At 42.5% G+C, this 21,721-nt stretch overlaps 1 protein-coding gene across 3 annotated transcripts in view; it reads right to left on the reverse strand.

The window, feature by feature from the left end:
- Positions 1-21,721, reverse strand: part of apba1b (amyloid beta (A4) precursor protein-binding, family A, member 1b) — a 189,653-nt gene that overhangs the window by 11,613 nt on the left and 156,319 nt on the right. For all 3 annotated transcript variants that reach the window (XM_069922330.1, XM_069922338.1, XM_069922321.1), the window contains 5 exons: positions 20,997-21,182; positions 16,207-16,386; positions 13,980-14,192; positions 10,925-11,044; positions 3,667-3,807 (listed from right to left, as the gene is read on the reverse strand). In XM_069922330.1, coding sequence (XP_069778431.1) covers positions 3,667-3,807; positions 10,925-11,044; positions 13,980-14,192; positions 16,207-16,386; positions 20,997-21,182 — 840 coding nt within the window. The remainder of the gene's footprint in view (positions 1-3,666; positions 3,808-10,924; positions 11,045-13,979; positions 14,193-16,206; positions 16,387-20,996; positions 21,183-21,721) is intronic.

Below are 21,721 nucleotides of genomic sequence, written 5' to 3' on the forward strand. Positions count from 1 at the left end.
AAACAAATAAAGAACACATGTACAATACCTGTATTTACAATCATTTTTTATTTCTTAAAAAAGGTGATCGAGTGCTTGTTGCCTGAACATAGCATGTCACTGGCGGTGAGCAAAATCCAAAATGCCTCTGAACTGGAGGATTTTTATGTGGTCCACATCCTGGGTCTCCAGCCCACGTAGGCTAGCCTTGAGGTACTCAATGGCTTCAGACACTTTTGGGGGTGGGGGAGGAGGCTCCTCATTGCCATTCTCCTGTGGTTCGGGAGCCGGACGGTCTCGGAGTCCGTCAGATGCTCACATGTTGAGCATTCGTCATTGGCAAAGCACCACTGGTGAAAATGCTCAAACAGCCTCTGCACTTCACCCACCTCTTCATCTGTGAAACCATAGAATTCTTGGTCATTATCATCATCTTACTTGATGGACTGTCGGGATGAAAATGCTGGAACCAGACCCTGCTCCCAACATTTTTCCACACATGAGTAGCTTACTGCTGCCCAGCCCTTCCCACCTAAGTGGCCAACTTCCTTAACATGCATGCTTTTCAGATAGCCTTCCAGCGTTGTTGAATCATCTACAATACCACAAATTAATTCACACCTATAATTCTGCTTGAACACGGAGATGATCACGTGATCTAAAGGCTGGATCTTAGTTGTAGTCTCCTTTGGGAGGTAAGAAACACAGATCTTTCCAACACAGCTTACTTGGTTGGCAGCTGGTGGGTGGGCGGGACAGTTGTCAAGCAAAAGAAGAGCTTGGAGTTCTAGCTTTTGCTTACACAAATTAACGCAGACAGCAAGGACAAAAGTTTTGTAAAACCAATCCTCAAAGATGACACTGTCATCCAACGATTACTGCCATGCGTATACTTGAACGGTAATGACTTCAGGTTGACATGGTGGAAACAGCAGGACAAAATTTGCCAATTATGAGTGGTTTTAACTTGTGTGTTCCAGTCTTGTTAAGTCAAAACAACAATGTCACACAATCTTTATGATGTTTGAACCCCTCATATCGATGGGCATCATCTTTGCTAGACAGTGTATGGTCTGGGATCATCTTGTAGCAGCGGCCTGTTTCATCACAGTTGTAGCCACCTTCTTCTAAGAGGGTTTTTAGTTCTGCCGGGTATTCACTGGCGGTGGCACTGTTGGCTGAGCAAGTTTCTCCACACACTAACACTTGAGAAATCACGTGACGGTGTTTAATCTGGTCTAGCCCTCTATCGCTAGCTTTGAACTGTGAGGTTTCTCCATTGATCAGCTAGTCAAGCTTCTCAGCTTGAGCTTTGAGAATAGGCTCGGAAACTGGAAGGCCTTCTGAGCACGCTTGAATGAAACACTCATACAGGGAGTCTTCAAGGCCGATGTCTTTGGCTGTTTTCATGAGCTTGGCCTTTAGCCCAACCTCTTCTTCAACTTACCAAAGCGACGCATGTATCTTCCTGAGATTTTCAGCCACAAAGTGTTGATTCAGGTATGCCGTGGTCACATACAACTTGGGTTTGACTTTTATTCTTTTTTTTTTGGAATAGTTTATTTATAATTTTCATAGACTCACAAAACTCAACAAACCATTCAAACTTTCCAACATTCCTGTGTATATACAGTCTGTATTTATCCCCTCCCTCTCCCCACCCTCCCATATACAATTTAGCCTACAGTTAGATAATTTATATTAATATAGACATCAAGGAGGCATCGATCCCTACAAAAACCTAAACAGAACAAAGAAAAACCTAGGAATGATAATGACTAAGAAATAAAGATCAAAACATGGAAAAAAAACTCAAAAATAAAACCCAGAACAACTGGGAAAAAAAACGTCATCTGTGCCATATCCTGTTTCACTGATCACACTCCTTTTCCTACTGGGGACAGATTGTTACAGTATCTCTCTTTCAAGGTGGGGGGGGGACTAATCTCTCGGAGTGTCCATACTCCAAGGATTGTATTGCATTTCTTCCTTAGATTGTATGTGATTTTCTCCTGGGGATTGCACTTCCTCATTTCTACATTTCATTGTGTAGTATTTAGTTCGGAATTGGACTTCCATGAAATCTCTATAAACTTCCCGACTACCGCCAAGGTGATCTTCACGAACGAAATTTGGTATTTGGTCAGTCTATTTCCCAAAAGGTAATAACTCCGGATCCTATGGAAAATCCTCTTGTGAAAATTTTTTCAAAATGTCCCTCAAGGGTCTCACCCTTGTACATAGCTAGATGGAGTGGACAAAAGTTCCCTCCTCCACACCACATCTAAAGCACATCTCTGAAATTTCCAGCTTTGATGTGTAAAATTTTTGTGGTGTGAGGTACAGCTGGAGGAAGAAGTTGTATTGCACCAACCTGTATCTGGCATTGATGACCCCATTCATGCTGTCCAGACACAGGACTTCCCACCACTCCTCATTGATTGTTGTGCCCAAGTCCAACTCACATCTCTCCCTTGACCTGTGTAAGCCCGGCTTCGGGCCCTCATTATGGAATATGTAATACATCTTAGAGATAAATTTACACATATTCCTCTGGTGAATTAGAATCTTCATGTCACTACATCTAGGTATTAGGCTCCCTTTAAGAAAGATCTTATTTGCAGATAGCAGAAGAATGTTCTGTTAGACAACTGCTCGAAAGACACGAGCTGTCTTCACTTGTAACAATCCTCGATACACATGATCCTTTTCTGCCATCAGGTGTCCATGATTTTATTTCTCCAGAGTCAAGGGTATTAACTTATTCTTGGTCAAAGGCATTTTTGGAGACAATCCCACTTTGAATCCAATACATTGATTTATTCTTTACCATATCTGAAGTACATGCTTTAGTGTGGGGTTATCCGTTTTCTTTGAAATTAATTTAGTGCCTCATTTATATATAAAGTCTCCTACTATCTTTTCACCCACCACATGTAGTCCAATTTGTGTCCAGAAGGGGGGCCCCGTCCCTCAAAGAGTGAGGTGACAACCCTTGCCTGGGTTGCCCAATAATATTTTTAAAAATCGAATAATTTTAAACACTCCAAGTTGTATTCCCATGTCAACTTTTCCTTGGAGTTTCTAGCCACTTTCCCATTCCATGGAAACCTTCTGACACACTCGTTGAGTGTTTTAAACAAACACCGAGGCAATGAAATGGGCAACGATTGGAAAAGATATTGTAGCCTTGGCAGCACTTTCATTCTGACACAGTTGTCTCTGCCCATCAATTTTATGGGCAGAGTCGTGTGTGAAGCTTATCTTTCACTGAAAAAGATTTCAGTCTTCTAACGGCGCATTCCACTTTGATCTGAAAATAATTTCTATTCTGGAAAGATGAAATAAAGAAGGGGGTCCACTGGCTGATCGCATTAAATCGGGTCACATTAAATCGGGGTTCCACTGTCTTCCCTTTGTTCTAGCCATCTCTATGCTGAAAAGGTGAAAACTTGCTTGTTATTTCTCTGTTCTAACAAAGGATGCGGAACCTGAAACATGCCGCCTGAACTGCTGAATGTTTCCAGCATTTCCTTTTACTCTAACAAGTACCAAGAAATCAGAATCAGTTTCTTTAGATGAGAAAAAAGAACATTATCCAGAGAGAGGGAGACAGAAAAGCTACACTACATCACTCAAATATGAACAAGTTGTATTATTTCATCAGTGATGAATGATAACACTCACTTCACCAACTGCGTTGGACAAAACATGGACTATCTTCTCGTGCGGTGTAGCAACCACACTTTGCCCATTGATTTCTATAATGCGATGGCCAACTCTCACTCCTCCACGCTCTGCAATTCCTCCACGCATAAGGCTACAGATCTGAAATGGAAAATGAACCAATCACGAGGATGCTTTGAAGCACAAAATTAACTAACACTTTGATCAGAAACTACAGCTGTCATCTTAAAGCAAAGAGACTTAATAACACCGTTAGTCTCAGGATCCCAAAGTCTAACAATGGCAACCCTGAGTATCTTTAAAAACAGAATTGAGAACATAGGGAATGCCAAAAATTCACAACCATTTGGGGTGAAGTTTCTCTTCATTTCAGCCATAGAGTCATATAGCACGGAAACAGACTCTTCAGCTCAACTTGCTCACATTGATCATAATGTTTCATCTGCACTTGTCCCACCTGCCTGCATTTGATTCATATCCCCCTAAACCCATCTTATCCATAAATCCATCCCATTATTTTCTTAAATGTTGCAATAGTACCTGTTTAACCACTTCCTCTGATAGTCCATTCTATAACCTGTGTTATTATGTGTGTAAATAAGAACTGCATTTCCCAGCATGCAATGCAGAGTTTGGCAGATTTTGGAAGTAGAATACGATGGGAGGCAGTGGAAGCAAGACAAGGAAGACGGTTAATTGATAAACCTACATAAAATCAATTTTCTTGAAAGAACAAGCATGACATTTTGTCAGAAGTGTTTGATTGAGTAAGGCAATATAGTCTGTAAGCATTGACAAGTTAAGTTCTCCCACACCAATGCAGTTTACCGGCAATCTAACCGATAATTGGAAACATTTCAAAAGGTATTTCAACATTTATTTAGAAGCCGGTGGAGCGGGAGAGACCAATGGAAAACAAAAGGATTATGTTTCTGCACGTAATGGGTGAAGATGCCTTTAACATCTATAACAGTTTTCAAACTGATGAAGCAGCTTCCACGTTGGTCTTTCTGATGACAAGATTTGAGGAGTATTTTGTCCCAAGTAAAAATGTCATGTATGAGAGATTCAAGTTTTTCTCCTGTGACCAGAAAAAAGGTAAGAGCTTTGACCAATACATAGCCAAGCTTCACACACTAAGTCTTGTGAATTTGGAGATTTGAAAAATTCACTCATCAAAGACAGAATAGTTTGAGGAATCCCAGATAATAGACAGAGAAAGACTGTTGTGTGAAAAAGGGAAGCGAAGGGAGGTGAGGGCCTCGATAAAATAATTGTTATAAAAGAGATAATGGAACTGAAAGTGGACAAATCCCCTAGTCCTGATGGGATACATCACAGGGTACTGAAGGAAACATCGGGAGTTATAGTTGATGCATTGATAGTAATTAACCAAAATTCTCTGGATTCTGGGCAGTTCCTACCAGATTGGAAGATAGCAAATATCATGTCACTTTTTTAAAAGGGAGGTAGGCAGAAGGTGGGTAACTATTGGCCAGTTAAGCTTAACGTGTGTAGTTGGGAAAATGCTTGAAGCTATCATTAAGGATGAAATAGCAAGACATTTAGAAAAAAGGGGTTCCATCAGGCAGATACAGTATGGATTCAGAAAGGGCAGGTCTTGTTTCACAAACTTGCTGGAGTTCTTTGAGGATATAATGGGTGCAGTAGATAGAGGGGAACAGGTTGATACTGTATATTTGGATTTCCAGAAGGTGTTTAATAAGGTGCTGCACAAAAGACTTATCAGTAAGATACAGATTAATAGAGTTACTGAAGAAGGCAGAGAGTCAGGATAAATGGGTGTTTTTCTGATTGGCTGAAGGTGGTAAGTGGGGTGCCACAGGGGTCAGTGCTGGGCCTGCAGCTGTTCACCATTTACATTGAAGATTTGGAAGAGGGGACAGAGTGTAGTGTAGCCAAGTTTGTGGATGATACTACATGGAGTGGAAAACCAAATTGTACAGAGGATGTGGAGAGGCTGCAGAAAGATATAGTTAAGTTAGGTGAGTGGACAAAGGTCTGGCAGATGGAGTACAGTGTTAGTAAATGCTAGGTCATCACTTTGGTAGGAAAAATAGAAGAGCAGATTATAATTTAAATGGTGAAAAATTGCTGCATGCTGTAGTGCAGAAGGACTTGGGAGCACTTGTGCATGAATCGCAAAAGTTGGGTTGCAGGTACAGCAGGTTATTAAGAAGGCAAATAGAAGGTTGGCTTTCATCGCTAGAGGAATTGAATTCAAGAGCTGGGAGGTTGTGCTGCAACTGTACAAGGTAATAGGTACACAATCCTTTATCTGGAACCCTTGGAGGACAATGTGTTCCGAATTTTTCTGGATTTCAGAACAAAAGCCAGCTACCCCAGATTTAAGTCCACCTGAATGGTGATGCCTAATCCACCCCCGCCCGAGTCACGCTAAACTCTCTCCGCCCCACCCGTCTGCCATATCCACCCCTGCCCGAGTCGCGCTGCCCTCTCTCCGCCCCACCTGTCTCCCATATCCACCCCCGCCCGAGTCGCGCTCCCATCTCTCTCTCTCCCACCCGCCCGAGTTGCGCTGCCGTCTCTCTCCACCCCCTGCCCACCTGAGTTGTGCTGCCATCTCTCCGCCCCACCCGTCTGCCTCAGTCACGCTGCTGTATCTCCCCTCACCCGCCCGAGTCACGCTGCTGTCTCTCCCCCCCCCCCCCAACCTAGTCACGCTGCTGTCTCTGTCTCTCTCTCTCTCTGCTGTACCAATACCAGGAAAAAATGCCAGTTTTTGGAGCTTTCCGGATTTTAGATGTCCGGATAAAGGATTGTGTACCTGTACTGGTGAGGCCGCACCTGGAGTACCATGTGCAGTTCTGGTCTCCATACTTGAGGAAGGATATACCAGCCTTGGAAGCAGTCCAGAGAAGGTTCATCATGTTGATCTCGAAGATGAGGGGATTGACCTACGAGGAGAGACTAAATCGTCTGGAATTATGCTCACTTGAATTCAGAAAAATGAGAGGAGATCTTATAAAATTATGAAAGGGGAGTAGATTTAAGATGGAGAGGAAGAAAAACTGTTTTTCCCAGAGAAGTAATGATTTTGTGGGATTCTCTGCCCAAGGAAGCAATTGAGGCTACTTCATTAAATATATTTAAGATTCAGTTAGATTTTTATATAAAAAAGGAATTAAGGGATATGGGGAAAAGGCAGGTGGGTGGAGTTGAGTCAATGATCAGATCAGCCATGATCTTATAGAATGGTGGAGCAGGCTTGATGGGCCAGATGGCCTACTCCTGCTCCTATTTATGATGTAAAAGATTTGACACTAGAAAAGGCTGTGAATATGTGTAGGGCAGCAGAGACCACATGAGCACAAGCTAAGGAGCGGCAGAGGATAGACACAGCATTGCAGGCGATAAAGACAGATAGGCAAACTACTAGGAGTTTCCAAGAGCAACAACGAAGCAAACTTGAACAGCAAATACAGCAGGTGCAGAGGTAAACATATTCCAAAGATGTGTCCTGCCTGTGGAAAGTCCTGCCATAAATGTGGGAAAAAGAATCATTTTGAAAAATGCTGCAAAGCAGGGGATACCAAAAGAAAGGTGCACATTGTAGATGAAGAAGTGCAGGAATTCTTCATGGATTCACTACACACTGCTGCTGTTGGCAAAATGGAATGGTTTGTTCCAGTGACTGTGAATGAGGCAGTAACTCCATTTAAGCTCAATGCAGAGCCCAGGTGAATCTATTATCTATGGAGAATTACAAGACCTTCACTGTAAAGAGCAAGACTTAGCCTGTGAAATTAAAAGTGACAGGCTACAGTGGAGAGAACATTCCAGTAAAAGGGGGCTGAATGGTAACCTTCAAACTCAAAGGGCGGCATCTAAAGTAGAGAGTACAGCCAATGTTAGGTCTGCGTTCATGTGAAAAGCTCAACCTGGTGAAAAGAGTTTTCATAATGGCTTCACAGACCAAAGATGAGCATGTGAAAAGCTCGACCTGGTGAAAAGAGTTTTCATAATAGCTTCACAGACCGAAGGTGAGCACACAACACTCATGGAAGAAAGGATAACTACACTGGAAAAGCAACACCTTAATGTACCTTAATGTACAGAGAGAATCAACCTCATTACATGATGTGAATGACAAACTGCAAAGTGAGATGGCAAATAAGGATGTCTTCTTACACCAGCTGGAAGACAAAAATAGACCCAGATACAGGAAGTTGCTGAACAGAAACTGCAGTAAGCAATGGAGGGAGCAGAAATGTTTCCAGAAGTAGCATCTGAACTTGCTCAGGTCTGACAAAGGCTGAAGAGCGGCGTGGGCGCAGAGAAGAACGTTTGAGACATTTACAGACTCAACTTGAAGAAAAGAATCAGGAACTGCAAAGGGCCCGACAGAAAGAGGAAATGAATAAAGAACACAATAAAGCAACTGTTAAACACAGTGGACAGATTGTTGACAAGAGTCTAATGAGTGACTTCAGCTGCAACTAAAAGAAAGGATGGCTGTATTAGAGGATAAGAACATATCAACACAAGAATCTGAATTCTTAAGAAAACATCTTGAAGAGTCTGTTAATGATGAGGAACTGGAAAATGCAAACCATCTTCTCTCAAGTACAAAACTTGAAGGAGCTGCCACACTCTCAGAAGAGGAATTGACAGCTACGTCGCCCACTGCAGCAGTTGTGGCCAAGACTGTGAAGCCTGGAATGAAGCTCACAGAGTTGCATCAAGGATAGGCTGAAATCCTAGATCAATTGCTATTGGCAAAACAGGAAAATAATAGAGAGAGAATAAATATTTGCATGAAATTGTGAAAGAAGTGGAGATGAAATCTCCGCTTCTGAAGCACCAGCGTGAAGAATATGAACATGTGCAAAAAGATCTGTGGCAAATCTCTCAGCTAAATTAGAAGATGCCATGAAGGAAATTCATCATTTACAAAAATGCACTGATGAGGCGAACAAGCATGCCTTGTTACTCAACAGGGAGAATCAGAGATACAAAATGCACGTGTCAGATCTTTCACAGCAGAATAGTTTGATGGAACTAGAAGATGTGTGAGGAAATCATATTTTACGTGAAGATGAAGTTCATTCTGCTGACACAAGCAGTTCCTCTGAAGTGATTTCTCAGCATCTATCGTAACGTTGAACTCCAACGGCAAAATCACAGCTACTCTTAACTGCTCGTGAATTTGCTGATAAACAAAATAAAAGGAAGAGCAGGAAAAAAAACCTCTTCACAGATTTCTGAACTTCAGCTAAATCTTGTGGATGCCCTGAATGAACTTGAAACGACTTTGTGAAGCCAGAAGTCATCAGATGCAACTGATGGAAAGAGACTGGCCACAGAATTTAGATACTTGTGTTATGTAGACATAGTATTGTGTTTTTGTTTTATTTTAAGGGGAAAGATAAGTTATTCTTTGGCTTGGCTTCGGGGACGAAGATTTATGGAGGGGTATGTCCACATCTGCTGCAGGCTCGTTGGTGACTGACAAGTCCGATGCAGGACAGGCAGGCACGGTTGCAGTAGTTGCAAGGGAAAATTGGTGGGTTGGGGTTGGGTGTTGGGTTTTTCCACCTTTGTCTTTTGTCAGTGAGGTGGGCTCTGCGGTCTTCTTCAAAGGAGGTTGCTGCCCGCCGAACTGTGAGGCGCCAAGATGCACGGTTGGAGGCGATATCAGCCCACTGGCGGTGGTCAATGTGACAGGCACTAAGAGATTTCTTCGAACAGTCCTTGTACCTCTTCTTTGGTGCACCTCTGTCTCGGTGGCCAGTGGAGAGCTTGCCATAGAACACGAGCTCTCCACTAGCTCTATGTTATTAAGTGTGTAAATAAGAACTGCATTTTCCAGCATGCAATACCTGCAATTTGCCAGAATCCAGAAACAAATATGACGGGGGCCAATTGGAAGTCGTTGGAGCAACACAAGAAAAATATATACACCACTATCCTCTGTGTAAAAAAAAAACTTTCTGTTAAATCTCGCCTCCTCACCTTAAACTTGTGTTGTCTGGTTACTGATTTCCCTGCTCTAGATAAAAGATTCTCTGCATTTACCCCCTCTATTCCTCTAATGATGTTGTACACCTTGATGACATCATCCCCATCCTCCTGCGCCTCAAGGAATAAAGCCCTGTGGCTCAGGCCTCTGAATCCTGGCCACATCCTCGTCAAACTTTTCTGATCCTCTTCTGCTCGTCAATGTCTTTCCTGTAGCATGGTGACTAAAACGGAGCACAATACACTGAATGGGGCCTCACCAACATCTTATACAGCTACAACATGACGTCCCAACTTCTATACTCAGTATTCTGACACATAAAAACCAATGTGCTGAAATGTTTTGGACCACACTATCTCCCCGTAACTCCAGTTTCAAGGTACCATAATGAGGAACATTTGCCAAGAACCAGAAATAAGAGGGAATTTTGGAAAAGTATTTTCTGATTTTAGCCAAGGTTTTTTCATTATTATATTTCTGCTTCACAGAATGAAAACAGCAAAGAAAGAAGCAATTCTGTCCAAAGTGTCCATGATCTCTCACTCCTTGTGATCATTCCGACAGCTCTGCAATTTCTTTCCTTCACTGAAAGAAAATTAATTTCCCTTTTGAAAGTTTTTTATAAACCTCATTCTATGATCTTTCAAGGAGTGCATTTCGGACAATAACAATTCGCTAAATATATTTTTTCCCACCTCAACTATTGTCATTCATTTTAAGCCTACATCATGTGGTTATCGACTTTCTTATCACCGATGCAACCTTATTGGAAAGCTTTTAATATTTTTAATTAATGCATTTACCTCCACTAAGGCAAGACCCACAGTTGATGGGAAGTTGAATACATCGCTTCTGATATTCCTATAGTAGTAACAGTGAATCAGAAAGCTGTGGATTCAAGTCCTGCTCTTGTGGCTTGAACATAAATAGCTGGGCCAATTCCCTGGGGCTGCCCCTTTGCACATGTTGGCTTTTGGAAGAGAGATTAAACTACTTGCTCAGGTGGATTTAAAGGATCATTGTTTTGAAGATCTCCCTAGCGTCCTGGGATCAACGTTTATCCCTCAATTACATTCACTAAAACCAGGTTATCTGGTCTTTGGCACTTGGTAGCTGCAGTTACTTGCAAAGGACTGGGTTTCCAACAATAAGAACCACACTTTAAAACTACTTTGTTGGTTGAAAATGCTTTGAGAAGTCTTGACAGAGATGCAAGTAATAAGGAAGTGAAAATCTGTTTTCCTTTTCACTTACAATGCCATTCTGTACACTGAAGCCCAGCTGATAGCGCAGGTCTGGCCTCCTAATCAGCACCATGGTGACAGGAGGACATCGCACAATGTTCAATTTGACCCGCGATTGGTTCTTCAAACCCTGGATTAAAAACACAGCACGAGGTTACTTCTCAGACAGGTGAGTGAGGGCTGCATGTCACAGATTTAATACTTTGCTTTGTGAGAGAGGTTCCAAGTTTTGTCCCTTTCATCGGTTTCACTATAATTCTTGCTTGTGGGTGCTCTACAACAATTTAAAGTGTTAGGAAACTTAAGAACTTCCAGTCTTCCTGGACAAGGGATCTAATACTGTAGGATATCAAGCAGGAACTAGATAGGACTGAGAGTTGTGATCACAAGGCAAGTTGGAAAATATTCAAAAGGTTAGGGGGAGGCAGGATGGTCTAGACACCAAGGAATACAGGGTGGTGACTACAATCCAAAGATTGCAGAGGCAGGTAGAAAAACAAATGAGAGAATTTCACGAGATGAAGGTTTATTATGATGCAGGTACAATGTACAGATACAAGAAAATTCTTGCTTCTAATACACAAGCATTAAAAAAAAACACATTAACTAAAAAAATTAAGCATACATTAACATAATCCCCACAAGAAAAAATATAGATAAATATTCACAGATGCAGTCCTGCAAAAAAATAAATGCTGTTTAGCAATGCAGTCAGATCTTTGGTGATCCAGAAGTAGTGTTATGGTAAGGGTAGTACCTGGGGAGGTTCAAAAACCTGATGACTGTTTGGGGAGGTGGGGTGGGGAGAACCTACTCTGAATCTACATGTTCTAGGCTTCAGGCAACTGAGAAAAGGTTGTGACCAGAGTGATGGGGAACCTTTATGATGTTGGCAGCTTTATGAAGCAGTGCCTCACATAAATGTCTTCGATGGAGAAGAAGGTCTGCAGACGCTGCGATTGTAGTTTAAGACACAAAAGCACTGGAGAAACTCAGAGGGTCATGCAATGGTCTTTATAGCGAAGAAATACAAGCATTTCAGGCCTGAACCCTTCGTCACTGTATGAATCGGAGGTCCATTTTAAAACTAAAGAATTATTCTCAGGATGTAAATATTGTCGGCATTTATTTTTATTTACCAAATATTTACTTTATTCGTCAATTTTCAAATATTAGTTCCTAGCTCTTAAACCACATGCAGGGAATGATCTGGCATTCCAGAGGCTTTTTATTTCGGCTAATGAGGCCAGCATTTATTGCCCATCCCTAAATGCCTTTTCAAAGATGGAGATGAACCACTGCATGCCTTCAGTTGCTTGGGATCTGAGCTCTAGAATGGTCTCCTTTAATCTCCATACCTCTGACCTCTTCTTGTACTCTTTGACCTTGCAAGGGTGGAAGAGGGCAGATACCATAGAGAACTGTAGGAAGTTATGGAAACATTGCAGATGTTGGCATGGGTCATTGGGAGTGGTGGCTGATTAGAATATAACGAGAACCTGAAATGGAGGCATTGTTCTGGGATCATCTGTATGACAGGAAGCAAAGGGGCTTGAGTGAACAGGCAGCAAAGATCTGGTTGACCACAAAGGCTAATAGAGCTGTTGTCTCACTACACCAGAAACCCAAGTTCAGTCTTGACAGGAGTTTTCACATTTTCCCCATGAAAGTGTGGGTTTCCTCTGGATAACCTGCATTCCACCCATGATCAAAAGATGTGCAGGATGATCAGCCAGCTGTCTACCACAAAACAGCCGTAGTGTGTAGGGAAGTGGTAGAATCCAGGTGGAATTGATGAGAATGTGAGGAGAATCAAAACTGCAATTGTTATTGGATTTGTGTAAATAGGTGGTTGATGGTCAGCATGGACTCGCTGGGCCAAAGGACTTGCTTCCATGTCGTATCGTATCCTGATCCCATGATAAGACAACAAGGAAAGCCCTGATTCCAGAGATACCTTTCAATAAGCATCTTCTTTCTTCTTCTTTGGCTTGGCTTCGCGGACGAAGATTTATGGAGGGGTAATGTCCACGTCAGCTGCAGGCTCGTTTGTGGCTGACAAGTCCGATGCGGGACAGGCAGACACGGTTGCAGGGGAAAATTGGTGGGTTGGGGTTGGGTGTTGGGTTTTTCCTCCTTTGTCTTTTGTCAGTGAGGTGGGCTCTGCGGTCTTCTTCAAAGGAGGTTGCTGCCCGCCGAACTGTGAGGCTCCAAGATGCACGGTTTGAGGCGATATCAGTCCACTGGCGGTGGTCAATGTGGCAGGCACCAAGAGATTTCTTTAGGCAGTCCTTGTACCTCTTCTTTGGTGCACTTCTGTCACGGTGACCAGTGGAGAGCTCGCCATATAACACAATCTTGGGAAGGCGATGGTCCTCCATTCTGGAGATGTGACCTACCCACCGCAGTTGGATCTTCAGCAGTGTGGATTCGATGCTGTCAGCCTCTGCCATCTCGAGTACTTCGATGTTGGTGATGAAGTCGCTCCAATGAATGTTGAGGATGGAGCGGAGACAACGCTGGTGGATGCGTTCTAGGAGCCGTAGGTGATGCCGGTAGAGGACCCATGATTCGGAGCCGAACAGGAGTGTGGGTATGACAACGGCTCTGTATACGCTAATCTTTGTGAGGTTTTTCAGTTGGTTGTTTTTCCAGACTCTTTTGTGTAGTCTTCCAAAGGCGCTATTTGCCTTGGCGAGTCTGTTGTCTATAAGCATAGCCACGTGGCATACAGAGCATCTATCGTCACCTTAGTCACAGAACAAGAGCAGCATAGTTAGCGTAGTGGTTAACACAATGTTATAACAGCGCCAGCAACCTGGGTTCAAATCCACCACCACATGGATTTACTCCGGGAGCTTCTGTTTCCTCCCTCATTCTAAAGATATATGAGGTTAGTAGGTTAACTGGTCACGTGGGTGTATTTAGGCAGGCAGGTACATGGGCCGGATGGACCTGTTATCCTGCCGCATATCTAAATTAAAGTTCTAAGAGTAATAAAAGCATCAAATACCATCTCCACGTTCACCCCTTATGTACATCAACTCTGAATTTGAATGGAGTACCTTTATAATGCTTTGACAGGTGGATAAGGGAAGTCCCACCAGGCTGGTCCCATTGATGGACATAATCTGGTCTCCAATGTTCAGTTTTCCAGATTTCTCTGCAGGTCCTGCATGCATTATGTTTGCGATGATCACAGTTGGAAGTATGGAGCCCCAGCCTGACTCAACGATCACCAAACCCAGGATTTCACCTTTCTGTTTCTCAACGTGAACCTGATTGGAAGGACGAGAACCCTTTTTATTATTTCAAACAGCATCACATTCCCAGACTCGGCCACAAGGCTATCCAGTCCTTCAAGCCTGTTCCTCACTCACAGGGGAACAGGATGCAAGGAAGCAGTAGGAGGGGGGGTTCATATGGGTCTTAAACACCAGGAATTGAATTGTGTTAAGATACAGTGGAAAGCTTTGTTGTGTGCACTTTCCAGGCAAGTCATTACAAAATTATGAACAGCAGATAGCAGAATAATGAAACAAAAGTGCAGGGCATGGTGTAACATTAAATCCAAAAGGTGCAGTGCTACAAAGACAGAGGGAGTGAATGGCCTGCTCCAGAGTAAATACTCTGTTCTTTATGGGAATTTGAAAATGAAAAATTGGTTCACTTCTTTTCATGTTACTCTTAAAAAATCTGGATGAACAAAACTCTTATCAGGTTCAAATTTAACCAGCAGCTGTTACCATCTAGATATTGAAGTGTCCCTCCTCAGAGAAGTGGCTCCAGCACCGACTCCTCACTTGCTGGTGGACTTCATTACACATCCATGATAAGGCTTCCCACAACCTCTGGGCACCTGAGAGGATCCAAAACCAGGATCCAGTACTACAGTGTGGGAACTTCAAAAGAACTTCCCTGATCTCAAGGTTGGTAAGAGTGAGGAACTCACTCCCACAGAAAATGGCTGAAGTAATTGCCAGGATGGATGTAAGGGGAAGCTGGATAAAGATGAGGGAGATGTGTAGGAGGAGAAGAGGAATGAGAAAGAGAGCCGGCTTTTGTTTGGAAACCCACTCAATTCTACGAAGAATATTTGCTTAGAATCAGGCCAATGCTTCGCTCCTAAACAACCCCGATGTTAATGCTCCATACAAACCTCCCCACTCAGTTTCCTATTTACCAAATGTTTCAACACATTTCGCCAAGGTTGAAATGGCAGACTCCTATTTACATAAATTCCTCTCTCTCATCCATCTGATCACTAATAAGATGTACCCAAGTCAGTCACTGCAATCATTCCCTACCCTTCAACATGACCTCATACCTCAACCGTGTTCCAATGGGAGAATGATTTCAGCCCTCAAATATGCACCATGGCAGACAGAATGTGTATTGAGGCATCCCTGAAGTGAGTCATAGATACAGAATATCAGTGACACACTCTACCATACTGTACCCATCAATAAAACACCGTTTCACCAAGCCTGAGCTCCAGGTTTTAGGGAGGACGTCTAAGCCCAGGAGAGTACAGAGAAGACTTGCCAGAATGGTGCCGGGAATCATGGACCAATTGTGGCAAGAAGCTGAAGTAAATTTGAAACATATCGAGGGTGTAGGTTAATTGGGTGTAAATTGGACAATATAGACTTGTGGGGCTAATAGCCTGTTACCATGCTATATGTCAAAATTTGGAAGGTGCCGTTCAAAAATCAAGAAGTGCTTTGAAAAAGCAAACAAGGAGAATTGATGAAAGCGCCAGGAATCAGTGGATAATCTCAGCAGGTTATACTGTATGCATAGGATGTAAAAGGTAACTAATATTTCAGGCCTGGGAGAAGAAATCGATTGGAAATCTCAAAGGAGAGCTCTTCATCATGGAATAATGTGCTTGTTCACCCACCACAACTTCAAAATTGCTTAATCTTTGAATTTAAAAATCTCTTGCACAGGTTTCAAGGAAATGACAATTTGGAATAATTCACCCATTTGATTCCTGCCCAATGGAGTGCAAAATTACATGTACATTTACCAATCCACATGACATTCCCCTTGATATCATTTATGTCACTTCTATAACATTATTAAACCACATTTGAGGTGGGTTAATCAGATTATGTGCAACCAAACAGAGGTCTGGTTCTGTCTTTAAAATCATAGTTTTCAATGAGATGATCAATGGATCAGCAGACTTCTCAAGTTAATAATCCAGGCGCTTGTCCAGCCCTGTGTTGTACTGCAGTTACCACAAGCCCTGCCCTTTCAAGTAGAACCACTCAATGCCACACCTACTTCTTTGCAGTTTTCCGATTTGGAGAAGTGAATCAAGTCATCGTTGTACATATCCTGAGTGTTGAGGAGGTCGCTGTATTCCTTCTGGCTCAGATCCTCTGGATTAATCCCATTTGCCCTCAAAAACTCCTGGTAGGCAACACTAAAAGCTTGGCCTATGGACTGGGCTATCAATTGGGCCTGTGGGAAGGAAGGAGATGACATGTTTAATGTAGAGACAAAGGTGAACTACAAGCTAGTTAGGATCAGCATCATGCCTTCTGATCAAAGAAAACACAGAACCATTTGCTATTTCCTTAAGTTGCAGGAGGCCATTCAACCTTCTGTACATATCCTAGCTCTTAGGGGAATTCCATCAATCTCATTTCTCGATTTACTTCCCCTGTAATCCATTCTTTCATTAACACCCCTTGACTCTCGTACACTAGATCATTTATACTGACCAATTAACCCAACAATAATTGCCCTTTGGGATGGGCAAGAAACAGGGGCACCTCAGGAAAACACAAGCAAGCAGGGAGAATGTGCAAACTCTGCATAGGCATCACCTTTACTGCTGAAGGAATCTGCAGTCTCTACTCTCTAAGTCTGAGAAGATTTGGCACATGATCAACTGGTTACATGACAGCCTGGTTTGGAAACTCGAGTGCCCTGGAATGCAGAAGGCTACACCAAGTTGCACACTCAACCAAGCAGTGAACACCCTTCCAGTGAAGGCTCCGAAAGTTCTGTGAAGGGCACTGGATTAAGTAGCGACTCTGTCTTCCTTACGATAGACAAAGTTAAAGAATTTCATATATGTTACATTCTAAATGTGACAATAATGGAACCTTTACCTTTATGTGAGTTGCTGCCTCAAGAAGGCACTCAACATTATAACCATATAACAATTACAGTACAGAAACAGGCCATATCAGCCCTTGTAGCCTGCACCGATTTAAGTGGAACTCCACTAGTTCTACCTACCTGCTCCTTGCCCATAATCCTCCAACCTCCTCACATCCAGGTACTCATCCAATCTCTTCTTAAATGACAGAAATGATCCTGCTGCAACTACCTTTTCCGGAAGGTCATTCCACTCAGCCACCACTCTCTGGGTGAAGAAGCTTCCTCTTATGTTACTTCTAAAGTTTTGCCCCCTAACCCTTAACTTATGACCCCTCGTTCCAATCTCCCCAATCTTCAAGGGGAAGAGCCTATTCACTTCTACTCTATCTATTCCCCTCATAATTTTATATACCTCTATCAAATCCCCTCTCAACCTTCTACACTCCAATGAATAAAGACCCAGACTATCCAATCTTTCTCCGTATTCTAGATACTGCAATCCAGGCAACATTTTAGTAAATCTTCTCTACACCCTCTCGACCTTATTGATATCCTTCGTATAACTTGGAGACCAGAACTGCACACAATCTTCCAAACTTGACCTCACCAATGCCTTAAACAGTCTCAACATCACCTCCCAGCTCCTATATTCTATGCTATGATTATAAAAGACCCCCATTTCCCTGGTCATAACCTCTTCTCATTACTATCTTCAGACAGAAGGTACAGAAGCTGGAAGTCCAGCACCTTTTGGTTCAAGAACAGTTTTGTTTTCTATCAGCTATCAGACTCTTGTAATGCCCCAAACTGCCCTAACCATAAACTACTCCAGGAACATAAAAAGATCTGTCCGCAATACTGAAATATCACTTTTTTTTTATTCTTGGACTAAATGTAACTGTGTATATTTATCTTTGTGTTTATATTTATCATCACTTTTTTTGTCTTGGCATATTGTGATTTTTATATATTTTATCATAGTGTATCTTGCATATCTGTTTTGCTGCAGCAAGAATTTCAATGCACCTATACATACATAGTGGTTATATTTATGACAATAAACTTTCATCCAATCTCACCTGAGGTCAGAGTTAAACTCAGGTCTCTGGAACCTTAAAATAGCTGCACCACCTCTATTAAGTCTTAATATGTTATTAATTCAGAATCTTTGCTTAATTCAGTCCTGCTGAATTGAGCAAAGATTCTGAAGAGGCCTTCCTTCAAAGTTGCCAATATAGTACATGATCAAGAAAGATTTTACACATTTGCTTACAGCAATTTCACATGCTGAGCTCCTTGATGAAATTGGGCTCATGATTGGTTGAGTGGGAGTTCACAGAAGCACAAAACAGAAACTTGGCAAACACCAAATCAGCTACTTGGAGAGAAAGGATTCCCAACTCTGATGCTATCTGCCACCTCACACACAATGCTACAAGTCATCAAGGTCACCCAAAACCCTTCAACATTTCCCTGAAAGGTTTCAACTGAAACTTTGACAAATCCCTCTTCAACTGCCCCTCCCTCCCCCCCAACCTTCAACAGATGCTTCTCAACCCACTGAGTTCCTCCAGAAGATTGATGTTTTGGGGGGTTCAGTTCCCAGCACTTGGAACCTCTTAGAATTAGAAGGAGACAACAAAGGTTCCAAGATATGGGTGGTGCAGCTAGCACAGCCATTGCCTCACAGTGCCAAAGATCTGGGGTCAATCCTGATTTCATGAGCTGTTCTCCCCATGACTGAGTGGGTTCTCCCAGGTGCTCAGGCTTCCACCCACATCATAGATGTGTGGTTTGGTGGGTTTATTATGCTGCTATAAATTGTCCCTAGTGGGCAGAGAGAGTGGAGAAGGGAGTTGATGAGAAGGTTAGAAAAATAAAAGAGTTAAGGGAGGATCAGTGTAAATGGGTAGATAATCTCTGTTTGACTTGCTGAGTTTCTCCAGCATGATGTTTTTACATCAATCACGACGTCTGCAGATTTTCAAGTTTTACTAAATGAGTGGCTGATGGATAGGATGGACTTGATGGGTCAAAGCCCTGTTTCCATACAGTGTCTGAGATTCTACATGCCATAGGAGCAATTACCAAGTAAGCCACATCTTGGGAATGACCAAACACCTGCAGTACACGCTTGGTTTTAACAAGCACATGAAAGATAAGGGGACCAATGGGGTTTTAGGGAAGGAATTTGAGTTTAGGAATATGCTAGAGGCGAGGACTGGAGGAGCTGAGAGATAATAAAGTCTTATCACAGAACCAGGGAGGATCTTCTGATGCACTTTGCTTCATGTAAACCTGGGCTGCCGTTTTTACCTGGTCACTGTTTATAAAATTCCTTTCTGCAGGTTCCTACTAAATCTGATTTCACAGCCCTTAAGTGGAGTCAGAGGAGATTTGGCATGTTGTTGGATACTCTATCAAACTTCTAAATGTGCACTATGGAAAGTATATTGACTGGTTGCATTACAGCCTGGTTTGGGAATTTGACTGCCCAGGAATGGAGAAGATCCAGAATGTAATAAACATAGCAGGTCCATGATAGACTCAGACCTCCTATTCACTGAATTAATCTATGAGAGGCACTGCCTCAAGAAGGCAAACAACATCATAAAGGTTCCATCATCCTGGTCTCAACCTCTTCTCACTTAGCGGCAGAGGGTAACAGAAGACTGAAGACTATGTTCAAGAACACGTTCTCTCTAACACCTATCAGACTCTTGAACCTCCCCTTGTTACACTAATCAGGGGCTGTTCTGACACTACAAAAGAACAGTCTGCACTATTGCTAAACCACTTTTCTTTTTGCATGAGGATAACTGTTTATTATCTACTTATTCTTATTTATTGCCTCTTTTTAGCTCAATTGAGTATATAATTAAAGTAATCTTTTAGTTATTTTTGTGGTTTTTATTACAATGTACCTGTTCAGTTGCAGCAAGCAAGAATTTCAATACAACTGCACATTATAGAGTGTAGTGGGCTAAAAGCCCAAGCCATTTGTGCATTGAAGGATTGTTGCACTTGATCCCTCTAACAAGGTCCTTGCATCTGTGCCTGGAAGTTATCTGCTTCAGCCACTGCAAACACATTTATCCCCAAAAGCTTCATCTTAAACCTTCACATATCTAATCTTTCTCTCATACATCTCGAAGTTGAACTATAAATTGCCACGCAACAATCTGGGTGGAGAGATAGACACATTGGGATAAATTACCCCCTTCTCAGCCTTAAATCTTCACAAATGTTGCTTCAGCATTTTCTGCTCCCAGTGAGAATGATCACCAAGTCTAAATAAAGTACAAGCCTCTCCAATCTTCTCTCCCAAACAAACAAATCACAGCTTTTCCAATAGTTGGCCTCAGCACCACTTACCTGCTTAATCCTGCGGATATACGTTTTATTCTTGCGTCAAAAACCTATTTCCATCAGCCAGGATTATACCCAGACCGCACTCAGACAGCAAGGACAAAGATTTGCAATCCTCGCAGAATTCCTCCTCAACTCTGTCCTAAGCAACTAACCCTTAATTTTCAAACCGCCCCTCTACAATACATATGACAATCCCATAAGGGAAATGATCTGGCAGCATCCACCCTATCAAGCCCTCTCACAATGAGATAATTTCTCATTCTTCGGGGCCCCCAGAATAGTCCCTCTGACAAATCATTACATTCTACACTTCCAAGAATCTAAGGAAATTCCCCGTGTTACCCGCAGGGGAGACGCATTGTTCTTTAAACTCCAAATCTACACTCTGGGATGATATCTCAATGCATCCTGCTTCCAGACATCGTCAAAGGGCTTTAGAAATGTAGAATCTTTTGCTCTCCACCCTCTTTACAAGTCCAAAATTCCTTAGGTTCCTAGTTATTTGCTGAACTCAAATTTTTCTTGAGATTACCCTCTACCTCCAGAAGCACTTCCCATACACCCGTGCCAAAGACTGAAGTATTACATACATCTTCAGACTCAAAGACATGACAGATCATCTTGTATTGCCTTTTCCCATCCTGGGAAGGGTGGGATGCTTCCACGCTGTCCTGGGAATTGGATCGAGGCATGCGCCGACGTGCCATCAGCACCACAATGTTCCCAATGTCCGCTATGTACGAAATGGTCCTCAAGGGATGGTCCATCATAGTCTCCTAATAAAGAAAGAGCAGCGAGAGGATGGGAGAGTCTTTCAATCAGCCACAACAGTTCTATGAAAAGCTATTTGATGCAATTTGTTGAAAATAATTTTTCTATCAGCAAGTTATTTTCCCCCACATATTTCCAAATAGCTTGCTGTGCTTTATCACATTCCAGTCTAGAATCCTTTCACCTAAACTATAAAACGGATGTGCTTCAGAAATGTATCGTCACTTTCCATTTCATGGATCTGTCTGACACTAAACTTGAGTCCAACAACACTCATCCCTACCCCCAATACTAAGCATGCAAACATGTGCCTCCCCAAACTAAATATACACATACATGACTAATACTAACTAAGCAGCACAATACATTCCTCACGAAATGGGTGCAGGCACTCAGATGCACCTCAACACAAATGCAAGCACGCAAATACCTAATATCAAGCACATGTGTGTACACAAATATCTCCCACTACCAACCAAGCAGCCCAATGCCATCATACAATCCCCAACACCAAGCATATGAGGCTGGTCTTAAAGCGCATGTG

The sequence above is a fragment of the Narcine bancroftii genome, chromosome 1, assembly GCF_036971445.1.
Source record: "Narcine bancroftii isolate sNarBan1 chromosome 1, sNarBan1.hap1, whole genome shotgun sequence".
Classification (NCBI taxonomy): Eukaryota; Metazoa; Chordata; class Chondrichthyes; order Torpediniformes; family Narcinidae; genus Narcine; species Narcine bancroftii.